Source organism: Mytilus galloprovincialis, chromosome 5, assembly GCF_965363235.1.
Source record: "Mytilus galloprovincialis chromosome 5, xbMytGall1.hap1.1, whole genome shotgun sequence".
In the NCBI taxonomy this organism is placed as follows: domain Eukaryota; kingdom Metazoa; phylum Mollusca; class Bivalvia; order Mytilida; family Mytilidae; genus Mytilus; species Mytilus galloprovincialis.
The window spans coordinates 78659266-78684051 of record NC_134842.1 but is presented as its reverse complement, the minus strand read 5'-3'; the positions used below and the strand labels follow the sequence as shown (position 1 = coordinate 78684051).

Genomic DNA, 24786 nt, shown 5'->3' with positions numbered 1-24786 from the left:
AAAGACCGTATTGCACCCTAAGAACTCTATAATTGTGCATGTTGGTCATTCTGTCTATGTTTTGGGGAAATAACGTATTGCACCCTAAACACCTTTAATTGTGAATGCTGGTAATTCTGTCCATGTTTTGGAGAAAGACCGTATTGCACCCTAAGAACTCTATAATTGTGAATGCTGGTCATTCTATCTATGTTTTGGAGAAAGACCGTATTGCACCCTAAGCACCTATATTTGTGAATGCTGGTCATTCTGTCTATGTTTTTGGGAAAAGACCGTATTGCACCCTAAGAACCTATTATTGTGAATGCTGGTCATTCTGTCTATGTTTTGGGGAAAGACGTTATTACACCCGAAGTACCTATAATTGTGAATGCTGGTCATTCTGTATATGTTTTGGGGAAAAACTGTATTGCACCCTAAGTATCTATAATTTTGAATGCTGGTCATTCTGGCTGTTTTAGGGAAAGTCATTATTGCACCATAAGCACCCTATAATTGTGAATGCTGGTCATTCTGTCTATGTTTTAGGGAAAAACGGTATTGCACCCTAAGTACCTATAATTGTGAATGCTGGTCATTGTGTCTATGTTTAAGGGAAAGACCGTATTGCTTCCTAAGTACTCTATAATTGTGAATGCTGGTCATCCTGTTTATGTTTTAGGGAATGACCGTAATGCACCCTCAGTACCTATAATTGTGAATGCTGGTCATTTTGTCCATGTTTTTGGGAAAGACGGTATTGCACCATAAGCACCCTATAATTGTGAATGCTGGTCATTCTGTCTATGTTTTGGGGAAAGACGGTATTGCACCCTAAGTACCTATAATTGTGAATACTGGTCATTCTGTCTATGTTTTAGGGAAAGACTGTATTGTACCCTAAGTACCTATAATTGTGAATGCTGGTCATTCTGTTTATGTTTTAGGGAAAGACCGTATTGCACCCTAAGTACCTATAATTTTGAATGCTGGTCATTCTGTCTGTTTTGGGGAAAGACGGTATTGCACCATAAGTACCTATAATTGTAAATGCTGATCATTCTGTCTATGTTTTGGGGAAAGACGGTATTGAACCCTAAGTACTTATAAATATGAATGCTGGTCATTCTGTCTATGTTTTAGCGAAAGATCGTATTGTACCCTAAGTACCTATAATTGTGAATGCTGGTCATTCTGTTTATGTTTTAGGGAAAGACCGTATTGCACCCTAAGTACCTATAATTGTGAATGCTGGTCATTCTGTCTGTTTTGGGGAAAGACGGTATTGCACCATAAGTACCCTATAATTGTGAATGCTGGTCATTCTGTTTATGTTGTGGGGAAAGACGGTATTGCACCCTAAGTACCTATAATTGTGAATGCTGGTCATTCTGTCTATGTTTTGGGAAAAGACCGTATTACACCCTAAGTACCTATTATTGTGAATGCTGGTCATTCTGTTTATGTTGTTGGGAAAGACGGTATTGCACCCTAAGTACCTATAATTGTGAATGCTGGTCATTCTGTCTATGTTTTGGGGAAAGACGGTATTGCACCCTAAGTACCTATAATTGTGAATGGTGATCATTCTGTCTATGTTTTGGGGAAAGACGGTATTGAACCCTAAGTACCTATAAATATGAATGCTGGTCATTCTGTCTATGTTTTGGGGAAAGACCGTATTCACCCTAAGTACTTATAATTGTGAATGCTGGTCATTCTGTCTATGTTTTGGGGAAAGACCGTATTGCACCCTAAGTACCTATAATTGTGAATGCTGGTCATTCTGTCTATGTTTTGGGGAAAGACGGTATTACACCCGAAGTACCTATAATTGTGAATGCTGGTCATTCTGTATATGTTTTGGGGAAAAACCGTATTGCACCCTAAGTATCTATAATTTTGAATGCTGGTCATTCTGTCTATGTTTTGGGGAAAGACCGTATTGCTCCTTAAGTATCTATAATTGTGAATGCTGGTCATTCTGTCTATGTTTTGGGGAAAGACCGTATTGCTCCTTAAGTACCTATAATTTTGAATGCTGGCCATTCTGTCTATGATTTGGGGAAAGACGGTATCGCACCCTAAGTACCCTATAATTGTGAATGCTGGTCATTCTGTCTATGTTTTGGAGAAAGACCGTATTGCACCCTAAGTACTCTATAATTGTGAATGTTGGTCATTCTGTCTATGTTTTGGGGAAAGAACGTATTGCACCCTAAGCACCTATAATTGTGAATGCTGGTCATTCTGTCTATGTTTTGGGAAAAGACCGTATTGCACCCTAAGAACCTATTATTGTGAATGCTGGTCATTCTGTCTATGTTTTGGGGAAAGACGGTATTGAACCCTAAGTACCTATAAATATGAATGCTGGTCATTCTGTCTATGTTTTGGGGAAAGACCGTATTCACCCTAAGAACCTATTATTGTGAATGCTGGTCATTCTGTCTATGTTTTGGGGAAAGACGGTATTACACCCGAAGTACCTATAATTGTAAATGCTGGTCATTCTGTATATGTTTTGGGGAAAAACCGTATTGCACCCTAAGTATCTATAATTTTGAATGCTGGTCATTCTGGCTGTTTTAGGGAAAGACCGTATTGCACCCTAAGTACCTATAATTGTGAATGCTGTTTATTCTGTTTATGTTTTAGGGAATGACCGTATTGCACTCTCAGTACCTATAATTGTGAATGCTGGTCATTCTGTCTATGTTTTAGGGAAAGACCGAATTGCACCCTAAGTACCTATAATTGTGAATGCTGGTCATTCTGTCTATGTTTTGGGGAAAGATTGTATTGCACCGTTAGTACCTATAATTGTGAATGCTGGTCATTCTGTCTATGTTTTGGGGAAGGACCGTTTTGCACCCTAAGTACTTATAATTGTGGATGCTGCTCATTCTGTCTATGTTTTGGGAAGAGACCGTATTGCACCCTAATTACCTATAATTGTGAATGCTGGTCATTCTGTCTATGTGTTAGGGAAAGATCGTATTGCACCCTAAGGACCTATGATTGTGAATGCTGGTCATTCTGTCTATGTTTTTGGGAGAGACCGTATTGCACCCTAAGTACACTATAATTGTTAATGCTGGTCATTCTGTCTATGTTATGGGGAAAGACCTCATTGCACCCTAAGTACCTATAATTGTGAATGCTGGTCATTCTGTCTATGTTTTAGGGAAAGACCTTACTGCACCCTCAGTACCAATAATTGTGAATACTGGTCATTCTGTCTATGTTTTGGGAAAAGACCGTATTGCACCCTACGTACCTATAATTGTGAATGCTAGTCATTCTGTCTATGTTTTGGGGAAAGACGGTATTACACCCTAAGTACCTATAATTGTGAATGCTGGTCATTCTGTCTATGTTTTGGGGAAAGACGGTATCGCACCCTTAGTACCCTTTAATTGTGAATGCTGGTCATTCTGTCTATGATTTGGGGAAAGACGGTATTACACCCTAAGTACCTATAATTGTGAATGCTGGTCATTCTGTCTATGTTTTGGGGAAAGACATAAGTTTATTGAAATGATTATTGTGATGATTTTACGAGGAACAATAATCTTTTATTAAAGTTTCAATCAAAGATCTCCAGACGACGCTACTGTTATTCAGGTTATTTAATATCACATATCAAAAAATTATAAGTAATCTTGTTTGTTTTGAACGCCTAAGCCTCACAAAATTCTGTAAAAACAACGGTATACTGCCGACTATGCATGTTCTCTACAAAGTTGTTGTCCATTGCATTGACACAATTTCTGTCCGCAGTGAAAGAGGATATGTTTATTCCATAGAAGTATCAAATAAACGCAACAGTTGTATACCGCTGTTCAAAAGTCACAAATCGATTAATCCATGTAGGGTAAACAAAACTGGGTAACAAACCTAATCCGTGGGACACAAATCAATTTTGTCGAACCGATCGGATAAGAGCGTTTGACGAACATGGCTATATTTTAAAATCATTTTTGATGAATAATTTTCAATTTTCATATATTGAGTTTGATTCTATTGAACATAGATTTTTTAATATATTTTTTAAAACTTTTATTTACTTGTATCATTGTTTTTTTTATGCATTATAAAGCGCTTAGGGTAAATGTTTATTTAGATAAGCGCTATATTAAGCACTGTAAAATATAATAATAATAATAATAATAATAAAAAATAACATGTATATTTTATCTTTTGATAATTGATTAATATCAAAAGGAATCTCAAAATACGATATAACGTTTTTTTTTCATTTATTAATATCACATCTGTGCATTGCCATCTTGTGCGTTTAAATGTTTAAGAAAAGAACTTTGATGAAACTAAATTTCTTACTAATGGTTTTTGAACAAAAAACGAAAAAAAAAAAAGGATTAATTTCGTATTTGCTATCGTGACAACTAGGATTAGAAAGAAAGCATATACTAAACAAAGAACAAAACACTAATTGTAAATCATTTTCAAGGTGCATAATGTACAATTCTCTGTAATGACCTATGTCAGGTACATATATACAATGAGACCTTAACAATACACTGGCCGCATAACATCAATTTTACTTGAAAATGTTGCATAAACAGTTTAATTGAGATCAAACATAAATAAATTTACAATGTAACATAAACCTGTTGTCTTTGCTAGTCTTGCTTGTACTTTTTTTTTATTTTTTCATTTGCAGGTTTAAACTCCGCTTCCGGATGAGGAATTGCCTTTCTGTGTTGAAGACCAATTGATTACCATTGGCGGTATTCTGTTCGTTGGTCAGGTAATTGTCTTTTTGACATGTGAGCCGTTTCAATTTCAATTTTGAAAATTAAATTAAAAAAAACAACAGAATTTAAAAATAAAAAAAACAAATAAAGATGTAATACGATGTCAAAGCCTTCCTATGAACAAAACGAATATTGGAACAAAAGATACTTTCAACTTAAACAGAGCTGATTAATTGTAAATATTTTAGATCCGAGTAATAAGGTGTTTTATTGGCTCGAGCAAAATCATCGCAATGATTTCTGAGTTAACTTTTATCTAGTATTTATTATTTAGCTGCTGACTTTAAACTTCATTTGTTCGTTTTTTTTTTTATAAATTATAGATGAAGAACATAGTTTTACAGAAGAGGAAAGCTAGATAATGAAGATTATTCTAAGCATTATTTTTGTTCTTAAGGTTCGTATAATAGATATATAAAATCGAGATTAAAGAGACATATTTTCATTCTAAATGTTCTTTTTGTAAACTGACTTTTCTAAGAATACTTCGCCAGTAACTGGCTGTATTGGAATTGCGGGATGGTACACGAATTTACACTTATCCCTTATATTTTTAAAGTTATTGAATATTTTGTCGAGACTGCAATCAATATGGAAAAAAATAATTGACGATCGCTGATAATTTTTTTTAACATACTCAAACTGGTAAGTAAATTTGTTTTAATATATTTTCAGTAGTTAAAAACATAACTTTTGAATATATTGTTAATCAATTATTGACACTTAGAAAAGAACCGACATCCGAATGATAATTAATGTTTGCATTTTGGCACAATGAGCTCGTAATTATCCGTAATAACTCGAAATGATTTAATAATTCATGAGTTTCAAACAAACAAATAGTGCTTTAGTTTTAATGTCAATGTTTACTTAAGCTAACAAACACATTTTCAGAAATGAAACCTTTGGTGAAAGAGTATAAATATAAATTTGGTTTTGAAATTTGGTTGTACCTTACTTATTTCAAACGGGATTGCATACCCTCACTTGTACGGAGATGTTGTTTACCGTGCCCGGAAATTTAGAAACGATACTCAGTCTGGTAATATAATCGTATCTATCCTTTAAATTAATATTTTCTAAAATTTACCAATCTAACACTGTCATTGAGTATTGAATATTGTTTTTTTTTGGTATTAATATTGACATTCTTATCAGTAAATACAAATTAAACTGAATTTTATTGTTCTAGTAGTTATCAAAAGTACCAGGATTATAATTTAGTACGCCAGACGCGCGTTTCGTCTACATAAGACTCATCAGTGACGCTCAAATCGAAATATTGATAAAGGATTAGTCTTTATGGATCTACAATCTTTCGATTCCTGTATATTGGCATTGCACAAGGTCATGTATTTTTATCTGATTGTTGATGACGTCTTTACACTTAATCCATTGGATGTTGAATGTGTACTGATTGTGATTTTTTTATTAGTTGTTTTTTGGTAAGACCTTGCTGTCAGTAGCTACAAGTACTCTCAGATCTATCCAACAGTTATCACAGGTATCAGGCTTATAAACGATCTGTGTCTTTGTTATATGTTTTGGTAAAATCATTGTCCAAGGTGATCGGGCGTTGGTCCTGCTAACATTCTGTATATGGGTGCCTGTAATTCGTTGGTTGTCATTTGTTGCTGTGTTAAATATTTATTTTTCGTTATTATTTTTTTGGTACATTAATTAGGTCGTTGTTTTTTTTCGTTTGTATTGTTTCACATTTGTGATTTCGAGGCCTTTTGTTGTTTGACTATGTGGTATGGGCTATGCTAATTTCAGGCCGCACAGTGACCTACAGATGTTAATTTTTGAGTCAGTTTGACTCTTGTGGGAAGTTGTTCCGTTGGTAATCATACCACCTCTTTTATTCAAATTAGTCAAAATGTACTTGTCCATGATGTTGCATTCAAATTTAGGAGTGATGAACTTATTTAAGATATGAAGAAACAAAGGGTCCTTTTAAGTACCAGTTAACCTTACAAACGCTCAAAAAGGAAAACTGTTCTATCGATATAATGCAGGGCTCCATGTACTCTTGAACTCAATAATTGATTGGCAATAAATATTAAGTTATGTTTCATTGCAAGACATTTAACATAGGTTTAACATTGTCATATAGAAGGTCGATATATCTATAAATTCGAATATTCCTGCGTAATACGCAATTAAACTTTTAGTCGGTTGCAAATTGAGTATCGGACAAAACATATCAAACCGACTGCCTACCTGTCTTTGTTAATTTACAAAGCTTTTGGTATTTTGAAGGTTATTACTGTGAAGTCGGACTATGAAGTGAGATGCCCAGTTGCAGCAGAATGGCGGTTTAGAGGGAGAAAGTTTAACTGTGGTAATACTCAATACGTGTGTTTGTTTCGTTCACCAGGAAATAAGAATCACGAGACTTGCGATGGACTGGATTATAGCAGCACAGGTAATACATGTAATATTGTCTCTCATAAAAATCATCGACTGGTGGAATATTAATGATGATGCATATTTTACTTTACCCTTCCGAATCACAATAATTGAACACCAGTGAAGTTTGCTCAACATTAAGTGCTCTATATTTTGTTTCGTCAATCTTAGTCCTAGATTATATTTTGAGTAACTAATCATTGACATTTGTCTTTGAAAATGTAAAATGTGTTTCGGCAAAATTTTCAATTTATATAATATATTTATTTGTGAACACTCTGATATTTAATCTGATCAAGTTTTGTCTAAATATAAAAAGACGAGATGAGGTATGATTGCCAATGAGACAACTATCGACCAGCGTTCTAATGAAGTCGATGCAAGAGTTTATCGCACTTGTATCGCCTCTAAAAAACTAGAACATCCCATCATGTATTATCGGGTTTTAAAACGTCCTGTCATGAAAAATGACATTAACTGTACTGAACTTTTCTTGATTTTGTTAGTACTTTTGACAGAACACTAGCGCTAAAAAAATGTCTCAAAGTCATTGTAGACGCATATAACTGAGCCCCAGTATTGGGTAAATATTTACATGCTGTTGTGTCGTATATATTCCTGAGTAGTAAACTATTGATTCTGACTTGTATTATATTGATTCTGACTTGTATTATATGTTTGGATGGGATTTTCTTACATTTTATTAATCTATAAGTCCAAAGCATATAACATATCACACACTTTTTTTTTTTAATTTTTTTAAAGTGTCAACTTGCAAACACTCTAGCCGTTGTATTCACGTTAGAATTTCACTTTAATAACTACGTTACATGTTTCATTCATTTCGGGAAGGTAAACGAAATGAAAATCGTTATCGAAGTCCATAAAATATTCCTCATGTAAACGTAAATACTTGTAAAATTAACGGTGAATGTAATTTGAAAACCGAAATAAATAAAGAAATAATTCATGGACAACATATATTTGTTTTAAATTTACACCTTGTTTGTGCCGTGATATTGGAACTTCATCCTTTGCGTTAGCGAGGGATACAATTACAAATGTCACGGTCCAGGCCATGTGTAAATTTACAACAAATCTATTGCTGCCATGAATTATTTCGATTGTTATAAGACAAATACGGTCATGACAAAAGTGTAACGATGGTGGGTATGTGGTGTGTGGGGCTGTTCTGTATTTCTCCATGTTAGATAAAGATAAAACCTTCTTATAAATATGTTGCTTGCATGAATAAATTTGTAATTAACCGCTAGTAAATAATGTAATCAATTCTTTCAATTCTAAAACCCAACATTTCTCATTTAAATTTACATGTTTTTCTTGTAAGCTACAATAAAATCCAAAGTTGACATTTCGTAACTAAGGAGTCACCGTGTTGACTTGCTGTAATTAGGAAAAAATGCGAATAATGGAATAGAATAGAAAATAAAACGACACCTACCTAAACATTTTATTTTAATATAATAGTATACGAATTTCGATGGTTCGCGTGATTGAAAAACTTTCAGAAATTTTTGAAATGCCTTTTACGTGCCAAAAAGCAGAAATGAATTTTAGCGGATTTGTTTATGATTTTATTTCGTAGATTTCACCAAGCTCTTTTGCTTAAATTAATTTTGTTATGCATCCGAATAAGAGTTAAAGCGATTTTTTTTATTCTAATTTTTAAAACAATAAAATTATGAAAATCGTCATATCGTTTTCAAATAGGTTCCGATAAATGTGAATTTAAGATTAAAAACCATTGTAGCTTTCAACGCTACAGTTTTTAAAATTTAATGAACTATGCAATAGCTTTATTTCAAAATGGAGGAAAAACAAAACAAGTAATATAATTGAGATGACATAGTAAGTTGAGACAACCCATTTCACACATCTTGCATTTTTTTTTTATTGTTTTAAACTGTTCTTCCTTTCTTATAAGCAGACTTCTTTTGTCCGCTAAATCAAACATTCTCATTTTTTATAATCCTCTTTGTCTGTTGCTAACAATTTCCACAATGATATACTTCATCGAAACTACGTTTACCTAAATTTGGCCAAATTTATCATCAATATATCAATTACAATTGTGTGCAAAAAACAAAATAAAATTCGTCGAATTAAATAATCCATTGTTTGCATTCGTTTCTTATTTAGTTTAGCATGCGCAATATTGACTTGCAACTAGTTAATGCCATATTGTCAATGTAATGGAAGCAAAACTAATGGTTTTCACATTTGTTTATTTGCATTGTAGGCAGCAAACTTATATTCGAACCGTATTTCAACAAAGCACTTTGTGACTACAAACGCTATCAACCTTTCCCATTCTCAACTGATGGTAGCAGCAAATGTGTGTTTCAAAAGTCATTTTGTAACGAAAAGGGAAACTACGTCTTTCAAACAGGGAGTCGGAAAAGTGACATAACCTGTGGATGCGACTTGTCAAAAGGGTATGAGTTTGTTACCAAACCAAAAAACAACTGCTTCTGTTTACCCTCGGAAGAAGATTGTTCCTGTCTCAAAACTCCTTGTAATGATAAAGGTATGTGTATTACAAGCCTGAAACTGTATCTTCGTTTGTATAAGGGACAAAAGCTGTTAAATTCAGGTTCATCCATTTGACTCAAATTCTAACATTTGACTTATAACACAATAAACGCATATTCAAATTATCAAAAAGTCTAAAAAAAATTGAACATTGCATAGTCCCGATACTATGTATAAGTATTTCGTTTGTATTTATGTCTAGACGCCATTACATTAATTTTTGAGGTGATCTTCGAAGACTGCCGACGGTCATATAACCAGATATAAAAATAAACATAGATATCGATAGATCTCCAACTCGTTCAGAGTGATTTGTTAGGTCTGTTTGATTTTATATTATATGTTAAAAAAATATGTTAACAATCGTTTTTTAACTGTATAAAAATAACAATTAATAGATCAAATTAGTCAACAAATTGGTTTACAAATGTTTTATGATTTAAACCGAACAGTTTTACATTAGAAATAGTGACTCTTAACACATCATATATTTTTACTAAACCAATTTGAAATGTACTTTTTCCTCTTTAAAAGTAAATGATTTTCTCTAAATATGAATACTTTATTTTTTATTGATAGAAAATCCACTGTTTCTATTAGGTTAATTACAAAACGACAAGTTTACATGTAATCAGTATCGCCACATGTTTAATCACACTTCATCTACTTCCGGACTATACAAACCTTTTAGCTGATTTTCTCTTAGATATATTTCAATTGTTGTTCTGTAAACCTACTGTTGTGTGCTATGGTACCCACATTTGGAGCTGTATATACTGTTTCTTCAATATTGGTGTTATTAGATATGAAAGGTATTAACAGATATTGTCCTGTAGTTCGTCTTACTTACATTTCTGATTATTTCGAAAGTATTTCATGTCCTTGAATTTTTTCACTATCTATATCTGTAAGTTTTTTGTTTACTTAATTTTGTATTCTTTAGAGGATTCGTTTGAAAACTCAAAATTGGCTTTTCTTTTCTGGCGATGTTTACACCATACAAGTGTGTGGTCTTAATCTGCAGGATGACATCCCTGGGTGAACAATAGGTCATTTTTTGTTTTAAAAGCAGACGACTAATCTTTTTTTTACCCGTAAATAGGTCTGAGTGAATTTTGTTTTTTCACATAGATAAATGTTTCAGTCGATTAAAATTTTAGTAGTTTTTATTTAATACATATTCCATTGTATTCCTTGATCTGGTATTGGCTGTTGCACTTATTAATTTTGAACCCTTTGTAACACCATTCTCCCCCATGTTTAATTATAAGATCTTCTAATCGTATATCATCCATTATGATTTTCAAAATAACAATGGTAGCATATGCTATACATTAATTGCTTTTGGAAACTGTACGTCACATTTTTTTTAACATAAAGTAAAAAGCAGAATGCTCCGTTGTAAAATGATCTTATCACTATGAGGAATTTTCTTATCGACAACATCTTTGTTGAATTCTATGGCAAAATTATCATAAATTGTCATTATTTTGATTGGAACAAACCTTGCGCATCTCCTTGCCTATCTCTCTCTCTCTTCGTCTTGATTCCTTCAGACATTTACAAAAAAAAAGAAGATTATGAACATGATTTGGTAAATGATTGTTCCCCATTTATTTATAACTTGTATAATTTTTTTCAGAATTTTCAGATGTGAGCCTAAGAAGGTGTAATATTAATACAACCATTGATTTCCCCCTATTAGTAAAATTTGCACTTTAAAACATTACGTCGAATTTCTCTTTGTTTTAAATTAAACAAAAATTGACATGAGTAATTTTTTAATTCTGTCTACTACTTTCGAAAAAAAATTCACATAACATTTCATTGCAAATAAGAAAATAACCATCAGTTGAAGTTAACCAATCAAATCTTCTCCTTTTTTAACTTGTCTACAAGCTTAAGTTACCAGGTAACCTCAAGGTTTCAAAATTTTCAATAGAAACCCCAAATATCGCTCTTGAAGTACCCAAAATATATAATGTTTATGAACTAGAAATATTTAATTGCAATTAAATAAAGGATCAATTATCAAAAAATGTCAAATTCTAGGGAATATTTTTGTTCGACCTATTTTCGTATGCAACTGGATGTGACATACTATAATTTGAAGGTATAACACAATTAAGCCATTGCATTATAAGTCAGTTAGTTGTTCTTATTTTTTCTTTTTAATATGCAAGTAGGTCCAGTCAGTCAAATTGATAAAACGACCGACCTGTTACTTCAAAATTGTCAAGATGGTATTACTTTTTGATTCTTATTTTTTTTTGGGGGGGGGGGGGTGTCAAATTCCTGATTTTGTTCATACGACAGATTAATATGTATGGACAGATTAAAGTTGTTTGCATCTACAAATTGACTAAATTGTCATTTAGTTTCTTCTACCTGCTTTTATCTTTTTCTATTGATTGCATCTGATATTTTAAATGCCCAATCTGATCGAACAACTTTTTGTACACTCTGTTGTAACAGTCAGGAATTTATTCTGCAGAGTTATGTAATTGATATTTATTTTTACTATGATGACTTTATTTGTTTTTTTCGATATTGGAACATTTGTATTTTGAAACTCCGGATTTTTTTCAAGGATATATAAACTACTGCTACCTAGTAATGACTGTTTCCAATTCATGTATACGTCTTGAAATTATCTGGAAAATTGTTTAAAATATTACATTTTTTTTTCTTGGAATTTCTTAAACTATTGTCTGTATATTCGTTAAATTAAGCTGAATTGAATTTCCCTTTCAGTTTTTCTTTTGAAAAATGGAATGCAAAATTTCTATCATATTAGATTTGATTTCTTATACTGTTTTCTGTGTTTTCTGTGCTTCAATCGTATTTTAAAGCTGCAACTTTTGTTTGAAATTCAAAAGTTATTGTGTAATATCGAAATACTTATAATTTACTTGTTACATATTGAATAGCACGTTTTGTATTGGCATTTACTTCTGATTTTAGTCCGTTCTTGGTCAAACGTGTTTACTTGTATGTTATACACATTCATGGATCTAAAATCTGTCAATACTTGTATCTTGGCATTGCACACAGTCATGTTTTCTCTGACTGTTTATGACGTCTTTATAATAAATCCATTGAATGTTGAATGTGTACGGATTGATAATTTAGTCTTAGATTCATGATTTTTTATTAGTTATTTGTGGCTTTGAACTAGCTGTCATTTAACTGCTTGTATGTTTGTCCATCTGATGAGTTAAGCTTTTTTTAACTGATTTTTTTATCGTTCGTTCTTATGTTGTACGGTTTTGCCACTGTCCCAGGCTAGGGAAAGGGTTTTGATCCGGTAACATGTTTAACCCCGTCACTTATATATGTATGTGCCTGTAATTCAGTGGTTGTCGTTTGTTTATGTGTTACATATTTGTGTTTCGTAATTTTTTTTTATATAAATTAGGCCGTTAGTGTTCTCGTATGAATTGTTTTACATTGTCATTTTGGGGCCGTTTATGACTTACTATGCGGTATGGACTTTGCTCAATGTTGATGGCCGTACGGTGACCTATTATTGTTAATCATTGTGTAATTTTGGTCTCTTGTGGAGAGCTGTCTCATTGGCAATCATACCACATCTTCTTTTTATATTAAACTTAATCGTTTCAGCAAATGCTAATTGTTGAACTCTTGCTTAGTTACTCCAGTAGTAACAGTATAGGTTTCTACCGTACTCAGGTAATTTGTGTTCCCTTTCTTTAAATCTTTTTGCTTTATACATATCAACCTTTTCTTTTGTTAATTACTTTTTAAGTATTTATTAGTATGTTTCAACTTTATCAATATAATAAAATTAAATGCGACTGTCATTAAATACTGATTAATTGATTGTTAGTGTTTTAACGCAACTTTTAAGCACCTCTTTAGGGCTACAGTATTTTTCAGTATGATATGGCGTTTAGTGTTTATAAGTTACGAAATTCCCAATAAAAACCACCGACCTTCGATAGGAAAACTAACAGTCCTTGCCAATTAAGATTGGAGTCGAGTGCATCCGCACGAGTAGGTTTCGATTTCACAACCTCAGTGTTGACTTGCTAGCGATAACAGTAGCGGAAACACTTTTAGACCATCGAGACCCCCTGTCATACAAGTGAAAAGGTTTAGCTAGCTATAAAACCATGTTTAATCCACCATTTCCTACAGAGGAAAAGGTTTATACCAAGTGAGGAATATGACAATTGTTATTTATTCGTTTGATGTGTTTGAACGTTTGATTTTGACATTTATTTGATAACGGATTTTCCGTTTCGAATTTTTTTCTTTGAAGTTCAGTATTTTTGTTGTTTTACTTGCATGTATGAGTAAATTCTGAATAAATGATAGAGTAGATCTGATTCATAACTTCTACCCGAGGGGATTTGTAGTTTTCTCCCCTCACTTGATGAATAACAGCTTTCGTTTTGGGATGTGTTATTTTTTGGTAGATATTAAACAAGATCATTTTATAACAATGTATGGTGTATTTTTAAGTGTACAGAAATAACCATTGATGTATGTCTCCGTTATAATTACATGATGCTATTTTATTTTTAGAAGCATGCACTCATTATGTATTTATAATTAGATACGTCTGTATATATGTGTAGTAACATCTATAAATTGTACCTTGTCCATTCCATTCCAAATACCAAGCGTTAGAATTAGTATGAAATGCCTAATCAAGATAATACTGTTAGATTAAACCTGATTCTTTACATATCTTACTGTCAAAATTGATAATATGATCAAGCGGAAACCGTAAAGAAAATAATGAATATGTGTTCGTGACAAAATAAGGTTGGTCTGACTATGTAATGATATGTGTGATGGATGTAGAGTGATGTCCCTTTGTAAATGGACGTGTGAGTTTTTGTGCAGTGGAAAATTAATTTAAACTCCTTATATTGGATATTTCTGGTGCCAATTTTTTCAAGATTTTCATATATTTGTTCTTTAAAAGATTAAAAAAACAAAGATAATGACATTTTGCACATTATATGCATAATTTGACTTTGTTTATGTGTCCTGTTGTGACATCCTAATTTCTACTCACGAAAAAATGTCGAGGGTAAGCACACACTTATCCATACATGTTTACACCAAAGGTTTCAAAGGGATAAAACACGATGAAATTCTAACAGAAATAAGTAAGCAAATCAATATAAACAATATTGGATCTATACAAATTACAGAAAAAGAATGTATTGTGTCTCTTAAAGACGTAGAGTCAAAAGATACGTTGGTAGTAAATGGTATAACACTAAGGAACAGGTCAGTTAACTTTTTTGATGTATAAAAGTCAATAACACATGTTACCATAAAAGACGCTCAGTACGAGCTTGATGATCGTTATATTGTTGCACAAATGATTCGATTTGGTCAAATTGTTCCCGGCTCTGTTAAAAGAGGTTATATAAAAGGGACCGAAATAGAAAATGGGGCAAGGTATATCGATATATTGAACTGTGAGCCTGTGCTTCCTCTCAGAACTAGCCTAGGCCGCTTTGAAGTTCGCTTATTTGCTGACAATCACCGAACACCATGCTATCATTGTAAGTTGATCGGTCATTCCTCATATCAATGTAAAGATCGTCCAAAAATTATGAATGAGCGAAGGTGCTATAACTGTGCTGCTATTGGTCATTTGGCTAATGCTTGCACAAATGAACCGTATTGCTTTTACTGCAACAGAAATGGGCATTCTAGACGAGATTGTGAACGTTTTAAGCAAGACCAAGAAAATCAAGGTTATAGTAAGCATGGTCCGGAAATAATTGAGGGTAGACAAGAAACTAAATTAGATGCACACTCAGATACACATTCAGTTTGTGATAACGACACCTTTTCCGAAAGTGGAAAAAATGACACTAAAGATACTCTAAATGTCCTTATTGGCGCGTCCAATTGTACAAGACTCGGCGAAACTGATGAACATTTATTGAATGCTTCAAAATCAGGTGCAAATTTTGAAAATTTCACACAAATTTTAGACATTACTGTTCAGAAAACTGATAGTTTCAAAGTTGATAAGGTTGCTTTTTGTCTCGGTACAAATGATATAAGTAAACATAAGGATGACAGTCACCAAATAAATTTACTTGTGACAAAAGCAGTGGCTCAAGTGAAATCCGCCAATCCAGAGTCGCATGTTGGTCTTTGTAGCATCATACCACGTAAAGGTAACAGTGCGCAAATGAACAGATTAAACCAATCGGCAACAAGCGTTAACAAGTTTCTAAGAACATTGTGCGCTCGCGAAGATAATGTAGATTATGTTGATTTAGAGAATCTGTTCTATAAAAATGGAACAATCATCAGATCTTTGTTTGACAAAGCCGACAACAGCGGTGTGCATATAAGCACTGACGGTGCACAACATATTAACAGAAAACTTGACGATTTTCTTCATCCTCTGAAACCGTGTGTACAGGAACTACACACACCAATGGACCCAAAAGGAAAGAGAAGTGACTGAACAACCACACCTACCTCCGCGGATAGAATGAGCAAACGTTCCAATACTGAACCTAAAAAAGCTTAATTCAAAATATGTCAAACCAAACTGTATTATGTTAATAAGAAATCAAAAACCTAAAATTGAAAAAAAAATGCATGCCTGAGTTTTTAAATTTTGTAAATATGTCCACTACTTGCAAACATCATATTTGTATATTGTTTCTATTGATTGTAGATTGTAGTTTTTCATTTCATATATCATATATGTATAAAAATAACTGTTTCAGGAAAGGTGAGCAGTATAAAGTCAAATTATTTAATATTTATGATAGGTTGTTACGTTTAACCAAATACGGTAATACAAACGCAATATATGTGATATGTAGTGTATATAGTGTACATGTATGTGTTAAATTTTACGTAAAGATAATTACTCTTCATGAAGTCAAAAGTCTATTGTTTGGAAACAAAATTAAAGATCATCAATTGTCATTATACGTTACATCAGAAGTAAACAAAATTACCTTTTCAAACTTCTACAATGAGTATAAAAATAGCATCAATAAACGTAAATGGATTAAGAAATGTTAAAAAACGTACATTAGTTTTTAATTGGATTTTTTTCACAAAATATAGATCTTGTCTGCTTACAAGAAGCACATTGTACACAGGATTAAACTTGGCTTTGGAGCAAAGAATGAAAAGAATATGGGGGTGGTGAAAGTTTCTGGAATTGTGGTACAAACGAATCGAGAGGTGTGGGAATTTTATTAAAAAACAAATTTACGCTTAGCTGTGATGTCTCAATGATAGATGATAAAGGTAGAATGCAAGTTGGTGAATTTAAAACAAACACTGCAGTTTATCATAATTTAATTTGTACACCCCAAATAAGGGGAAACATTTTTTTGAAAACCTGAAAAACTTTAAAAATGACTTGTATTCAGATGATGGCTCATATCATTATAATATTTTTTAGGAGATTTTAATTGTGCATTAGATAGAAAGTTACAATGTAGATAGGTCTCCTTCACACCAAAATGATGATGCAGGCTTAAACGAGTTGAAAAATCTTCTATTGCATTTGGATTTCTATGATATATGGCGATCTAAATTTCCAACAAATAGACGGTATAGTTTTCAAAGAGGCAACTCAAAATCACGAATAGATTATATTTTTTGTACGAAATCCCTTAGCTGCAAAGTTTTAAACACACGTATAATCATATTTCCATTTAGTGATCATGACATAGTTACTTAAAAAATAAAATTATATGATATTGAAAGAGGACCGGGAATGTGGATCATGAATCTAAATACAAATAAGACTGATAAATTTTCAAATGCATTTAAAACGTTTTTGGAAAATTGGGTCAAAAGCAAGAACCGATTCAATAGCATTCAAGAGTGGTGGGATGTAACAAAATCAAAAATCAAATTTTTGACCATGGGAATTAGTCAAAAACTAAACCGTTTATCAAAACAAAATAATGTCGTTGTTTTAGAAAAACAGCTTGAAAAATTGAAACTTCAATTAAACGAATCAAATAAATCATGTGACAAAATTTTTGAATTAGAAAATAAAATTAAGGAATATTATACTAAAAAAACAGTCTCCGCAAAAATTAGATCAAGAACTAAATGGGCCGAAGACGGGGTGAAGTCGACAAAATACTTTTTCAATTTAAAAAAGAAAAATGGGCAGAACAAACTATGGCAATTTGTAAAAGCAGAAAACGGTGAGCATAAATGTGACATTGCTTCAATCTTAATAGGAACAAGTAAAATTTTATACTAAACTTTTTGCCACGAACGTGTGAGACAAGACAGCGGGTTAACAACTTTGTCAATTTATCGTAGACAAGGTAAGTAAGGAAGATCAAGAGATGTTAGATAGAGATATAAATATCTCTGAAGTAATAAAGGTACTTAAATTACTTAAACAAAACAAATCACCTGGCGAAGATGGTATAATATCAGAATTTTATGTTTTATCCTGGGATATAATAAAAGACGATTTCTTTAGTTTACTACAAGAAATTTTTAATGATTCTATATTGAGTAAGTCTCAACATAAGGGGGTCTTAACCTTATTACATAAAGGAGGGGAAAGAAAAAATATAAAAAAATGGAGACCACTAATTTACTAAATTGTGATTATAAAATTATTGTAAAGATTCTATCTGAAAGACTTAAAATAGTATTGCCTAAAATTATTCATACCGATCAGAAGGGGTTTGTTAAAGGTAGAAATATAAGAGAGGCTAACCGAATGATTCAGGACATTATAGAATATATTGACAACGAAGATGAAGAAGGAATTATATTATTTTTGGATCAACAAAAAGCGTTTGATAGGGTTGAATGGGAATGGATAGATTTTGTATTGGAAAAAAATGAATTTGGCGGGAAATTTAGAGCATGGATAAAGATGCTATTATACAATGCTAGTACGTGTATCAAAACTAATGGGTTTGTATCAAGATACTTTTCTATTACTCGCTCCGCTAGGCAAGGGCGTCCAATAGCGCATCTCTTGTATATCATACAAGCTGAACCCATGGCATGTGCGATAAGGGGTGACATTAAAATAGAAGGATGAAAATTACCAGGAGGGGAGGGAACTTTATAGAAACCAAATTATGTATGTTTGCAGATGACACCCAGGTATTTAATAAAAATGAAAAATCTGTAGAAAATACTTTTAAAATTTTGTCCTTGTACGAAAAAGCTTCGGGTTCTAAAATAAACTATGATAAAACAAAAGGCTTACTATTAGGGGTTTCTAAAAGAAAACGATTAAAATTTGATAAAATCAAATGGATCACAGGCAATGTTAAAACATTAGGGGTATGTCATGGTTATGATATAGATGACGATGATATTTGGAGAAAAATAATAGAAAAAGTTAAAAATTGTATACATGTATGGAAAAGTAGGAAGCTTACATTTAAAGGTAAAACACTTATAGTAAAACATATGATACTTTCTCTTTGTTCTTACGAGATCGAAATACGAGAAGCTCCGGATAAATATACTAAAGAGCTAAATAATATAATTTAGAATTTTATATGTGAATCATATATAGAAATGTCTGTTGTTTAGACGAAATAAAAGGGGAGATGGGAATGGTAAGTATAGATACGTTTATAAAAGTAAACAAACAAAACTTGTATATCGTTTAATTCAAGAGCCATTGGAAAGCTGGAATGCGATCGGTAAGTATTGACTTCGGAAATTTGACGAAAAATATAATGATGTTTTTTTTTGGTATGTGAATGTTCAAGTTTAAGGTGGTATGGGTGTCTTCCTCCATCTTGGATTTTAAAAAACAGTGAACCAAAGGTCCAGATTTTCTATCAATTCAGCAAAATTTGATGCAGGAATGCAGATATTTAATATGAATTTTCATGTAAAAGAAGCAATTTAAAAGAATATAACTTATGAAAATTAATATTTTTGCAAATGTTGATTATTTTTGTTTGTTATTTAATTTTTTTAAAATTGCCATTTTAAGGGGAGGTAACTCTAAATTAGTGCATTTTCTGAAGGATTCTACATGGAATTTTCCTATTTTGTATTTTAGCCGGAAAAAACTCACGGTGACCCTATCTTTTCTTTTAAAATTCTCAAAGCATTGTCTGAAAGCTATCTTTTCCTTACGTATTTAACAATTCTATCATTTTGCTTAGTTTCTAACCACAAAATGGTGTTTTTTCCTGTATAATCCTTACAAAATGGGTCATTTTGTCGCGTCCTGTAGCTTGAGAACATGCGCGGTGACCTATCATTTTTATTATATATTTCAACATATATCAATAGATACTACGTTTTGGCAATATATGAACTAATTCTATAATTTTTATTTTAGACTCCCATACCACCTTAAATGGTTTAGATATGAACCAACTACCACAGGTTTATCAGAAACTTATAAATACGTGGTCAGGATTTATTCAAAATGTTGAAATACCTCCATATAAAAGTGCTATTTTAAATACGAGGATATTTGGAAACTCTTCTTTTCGTTTCAAAAATAAACCATTGTTCTACTCTTCTTTTTTAAAAAGTGGTATCACAACTATCCAGGACATTTGGAATTTAGACTCTACAGATTTCATTAGCTGTAATGAAATTGATAGGCAGCTGATTTTTCAGATTCAAATCAAACATAGAAATAAATAATCCTTTTGATGAAAAGGAGGTTTTATTGGATAAAAACAAGGGAGAACTAAAATATGAAAAATTTTTAAAACATAATTATCATATATTTTAAAGGGACACTATGAAAAATTAGGAATTCAATAAAACAAAACGCCTAAAACACATCAAGATATTTATAAAATCTGGAAGCAAAACTTGAAATATAATCTAAAATTTGTTCTTCTTTTGAAAGGCGTTGATATCATTGATAAGACAAAATTGGAGTCTGTTATAATGAAAATTTAGACATTTAATATACAGCTTGAGTCAAAGTACATTTTTATGGTTTATAGTATTAGAATAATGATTGTATAAAAAAAAAATGAAAAAAAAGTGTTAGCCTATCATGGTTATTGTAGTAAATGCACATCTTTTATGTGGGTATCCTATACTTATTTACTTATTATTTTGAAATTAAAGTATAGAACTGTTAGATGCTTCTTACATCATATGGTTATATTTTTTACACTAAATGTAAATCCAAGGTTAAAAATGGACTACTTTTTTTTCATTTTGTAAACAGGGACCCTTAGTCTGATCCTGGACGACTAAGGTAATTGTACACAGGAAATATTTTGGAATAAAACGTTTATATGTTTTTAAAAAAAAAAATGATATGTGTCATTATTTAATATGCAAGTGTATGTGTTGCAAAGGTTAAGTTGATGCTTGGCAATTCTGTATTTTTTTTTAACTTTTAGACAAAGAAAGTATATCTTTTTAGAATTACCTACTAGGTGTTTTTTATTATTATTACAGATAAGCAGTGTCCCAGTGATAGGGATGAACTGTTAACCAGATCGTAAGTGTAATGTTAACTTACATGCTATTTTAGTCTTCAAATTTTAAATGATTACCTATAAAACTTTAAAATTCGGAATCGCAAACAATAAATTTCAGATTACGAGCAGTACATCAATTACGCTGGCCGTTGTGATAAAACTATTTTAATTTGTGATACGATATTCATATCGTAGTTCCTAAAGGGAATCCATTTCGTTTAAGAGGTACATGTACTTGATAATCAATTTTAATATTATACTTATAAAATATAAGTACGTCTGAGTCAGTGACAACCCTACAACAGATGTATCCATCGGATCGCCATCAATGATGGTGATACATGGCTGTGTACATAATGTATATACAACTCGTCTAAACATCAACCCAACAATGTTAGATCTGTAAATTTGCGAATATATATATACAAAAAAAGTTTCTTTTCAAGCAGTGTACAGAATTATATATTAAAAATTAAATACACAAAAAGAGTTTTAAAAGCAGCATTGTCTAGCGCTTTTATCCATCTTGGGACTTTTCAAGACTATGAACGTCGTTATGGGGAACACATTAGTATTATGACGTAACGTCATTGTTCGTAACATATTAGTAGTATGACGCGACGTTATTGTTCATGTAACTACTAAGCATTAAGCTTGGCGTCAAACACTTTTATGAATTTTCTCTCTAGTTCTTTACGGTATTCTTCTGTTGGTTCCGTACATTTGAAGAACGGGAAAATTTTGAATTTTCCTCCCGCACAAATGTCTAAATGTTCGCTCAACGGAATTTGTCTGTACTCGGGTTGCCGTATTTGCTGTTTATGGATCCTGACCAGGTGTGTGAACGGGTCAGGATCCATAAAAGATTCTCTAATGAGCACAAACAAAATTATAAGTTGGAAAAATTTGTTTAAAATAAGCAAAATTTTATATGTATTTTGGACTGAACATGTAAGATGCAATGATGTTTTGTACTTTAGTACATTTTACATATATTTTTACTGGTAACTTTATTTCATCCATATTTCAACTTCCATAAACTGCACATTGAAATACATATAAAGTCTGGAAGAGGTTAGAAGAAACAAAGAGCAAACTCTTTATAAAGCTTTATTCAATTGAAGTAAAAAAAATCAGAGATCAATGATGATAAAGTGTAATGGGTTAATACCAGTGACACAATGTTCATGTATGTAGTTTACTTTTGTGCTCTTTTAAATAGATTAAGTTAAAAGTTATCATTTTACAATATATGAAACATAGTCCTTTCTAAAAATGCTATAGTTTATTAAACTTTTATTCATTCACTTCATTTAATATGTTTTTTTTCAAAATTCATTGTAATCAGATGTAATCATGATTACTTTGCCAATGTAATCATTATTTGATCAGACACTTTCAGAAATGATGTAATCATTAATTTAATTTAATCGTACAAATGACATAGGAATTGTAATTTAATCAATTACATTGAAAGTAATCAAACCCAACTCTGGAGGGATGGGCTTCACATCTGTATTTTACACAAGAAGTTCAGAGGCATAAAACTTGCAAAAATAGTGCAAACCCACGGCCATATAACTACTGATCATTATATTATTGAAATACGCATTGGAAACAACTACGTCCATTCGAAGTCAAAAATCGACAAAAATCGTGAAATTCAGTATTTTTGGTCCACTCTGAACCAAGATCAGGTTCACTCCGCCCTAACAACTGTTGGGGTCAATTTGTTAACTAGGGTCCACTCTACATGCAGGCTACAGCTGGATACCTTTACCAGCATCCCTGGGTCTTCTGGGTCAAGAGAAAGGATGAAAAATCGGCAAAATTTACGCTTTTTGCACCTGATGACCCACTTTGGGGCAAATTTTCTCCCACCCACCCCAGACTCCTCACCCCGACGACCCCACCCCGTGATCATCTACATTAGATTTAAAGGAATCAATATGCTACAGCAACAGGGCTAAGCTCATTTGCATATAATTTGCATATTTTTGCAAATAAACGAAAATTAGACATTTTCTGAAAACAATTCCGCATGGTAAGGTTAAAATAAAAATAAAAATGTCCGATAAGAGTAGATCAATTCTAAAATTTAAAAAGGGGCGACAGCACGATGCTACTACAGCGATTGGGTGGATATACATTCCCAATTAACATCACTGACCGATATACGATTGTATAATATTGAACATTTGACAACGGTAGAATAATTACAACAGAGGCTGCGTATTAACAAATAGCAGTTCGATAATGATTAAAAAAAAATAATGATAAATTTTAACTACGGTTAAATATTTTAACATGACTGTGTTCTTATCAATTCTTCCAAAATGAATTGAACCAAGCAATGTAAAGTGGTATAATTACAAAACAATTACATTTGGCAAAGATTAAGAAACAGATTTTGCAGTAAAAAGAAGTATAACATAAATGTTAAGCACTATGAGAATTCGAACAACATCTATTCATTTATCTTAATTGGTGCCATAGTTTTTAATTTTCTTATAAAAAAAAATATTCCAGAGTGATTTTATCCTCCATAGACCAAGCAAAGGGGTCTATGATTGTCATGGTCAGTCGATTGAGATCTGACTTAGAGTGGTCAGGGCATCCCAAAAGTCGACGGTGACTCCGGGAGGTTTGGAATGCATTCATACCGATCATTCGTTTGTGAAATGGCTGTTCAGTTCATTTATATAATGTCTTAAAATAGCAACATTCAACATTTAATTTTTAAATATAAACATATACATAGTTTATAACTTTAAAATGATCAAATGCACACCAAACCTTATAAACGATTGGTATAGACACCATTTTATTATAAAATTTACCCATATTTTGGGAATTGTCTGTTTAATATATATGTTTTCATTCGGATAAAAACCAAATGAAAGATTAAAATTTTGATAAAAATGTAAAAAAAAAAGACCAAAACTTAACACTTATATTTAATGACTAAAGAATAACGACATAAACTTCATATTTGAAGTAGAGTTCATTTTTTTGTTGGTCTGTTGATATAGTGTTTTCTGCTAGTCTTGATCATGTTGTTGTGTATCGAATAGTTTTTTGAGCAATTGTTACATTTCGAATTCATATTTTTGTAACTAGGTTGGCAGACAATCACGTGTTAACAACATTTGTATTAGACCGATTTAATAACGCAGATGATGACTACAATGGTAAGTTTCATAACAAAATTAGGATATTTTTAATATTTACACAAATTATTCTTCTTGACAATTGAATTATGTCCGGGACCTATGTTTCCATGTACATGATGTACGATGAACAGAGTTTCTAAGAAATAGACTTAACCAAGAAAACTAAACATAGACCAATAATTATATTTGAGATGTAACGTGTTTTCTGAATGATTGACAGGGCCTTTTCTTTCACTTCATGTACATAATTTGTCAACGGCTGTGACGTCATCAACAATTTATCACGATTTCATCTTGCTTAAAATGGAATTTAGAGTTAAATGAACCACGAAAATGAAGTCAAGGTCAGATGATACATGCCAGACAGACATATACACCTTACAATCCTTCCAGACTAAAACACAAAAAAACTTCACACCCAGCAATGAACCGTCACAATGAGAACAAGGT

General features: G+C 32.0%; 1 protein-coding gene across 1 annotated transcript; it reads left to right on the top strand.

Annotated features, from left to right (window-relative positions):
* Positions 1–4664: 4664 nt before the first annotated feature.
* LOC143074155 (uncharacterized) lies at positions 4665–24419 on the top strand. The gene is made up of 6 exons (XM_076249704.1): positions 4665–4753; positions 5084–5157; positions 7023–7188; positions 9433–9720; positions 21141–21183; positions 24284–24419. Exons 2-6 carry the CDS (start codon positions 5122–5124, stop codon positions 24417–24419), a joined length of 669 nt encoding a protein of 222 aa, XP_076105819.1. The 5' UTR covers positions 4665–4753; positions 5084–5121.
* The last annotated feature ends 367 nt before the right edge of the window (positions 24420–24786 follow it).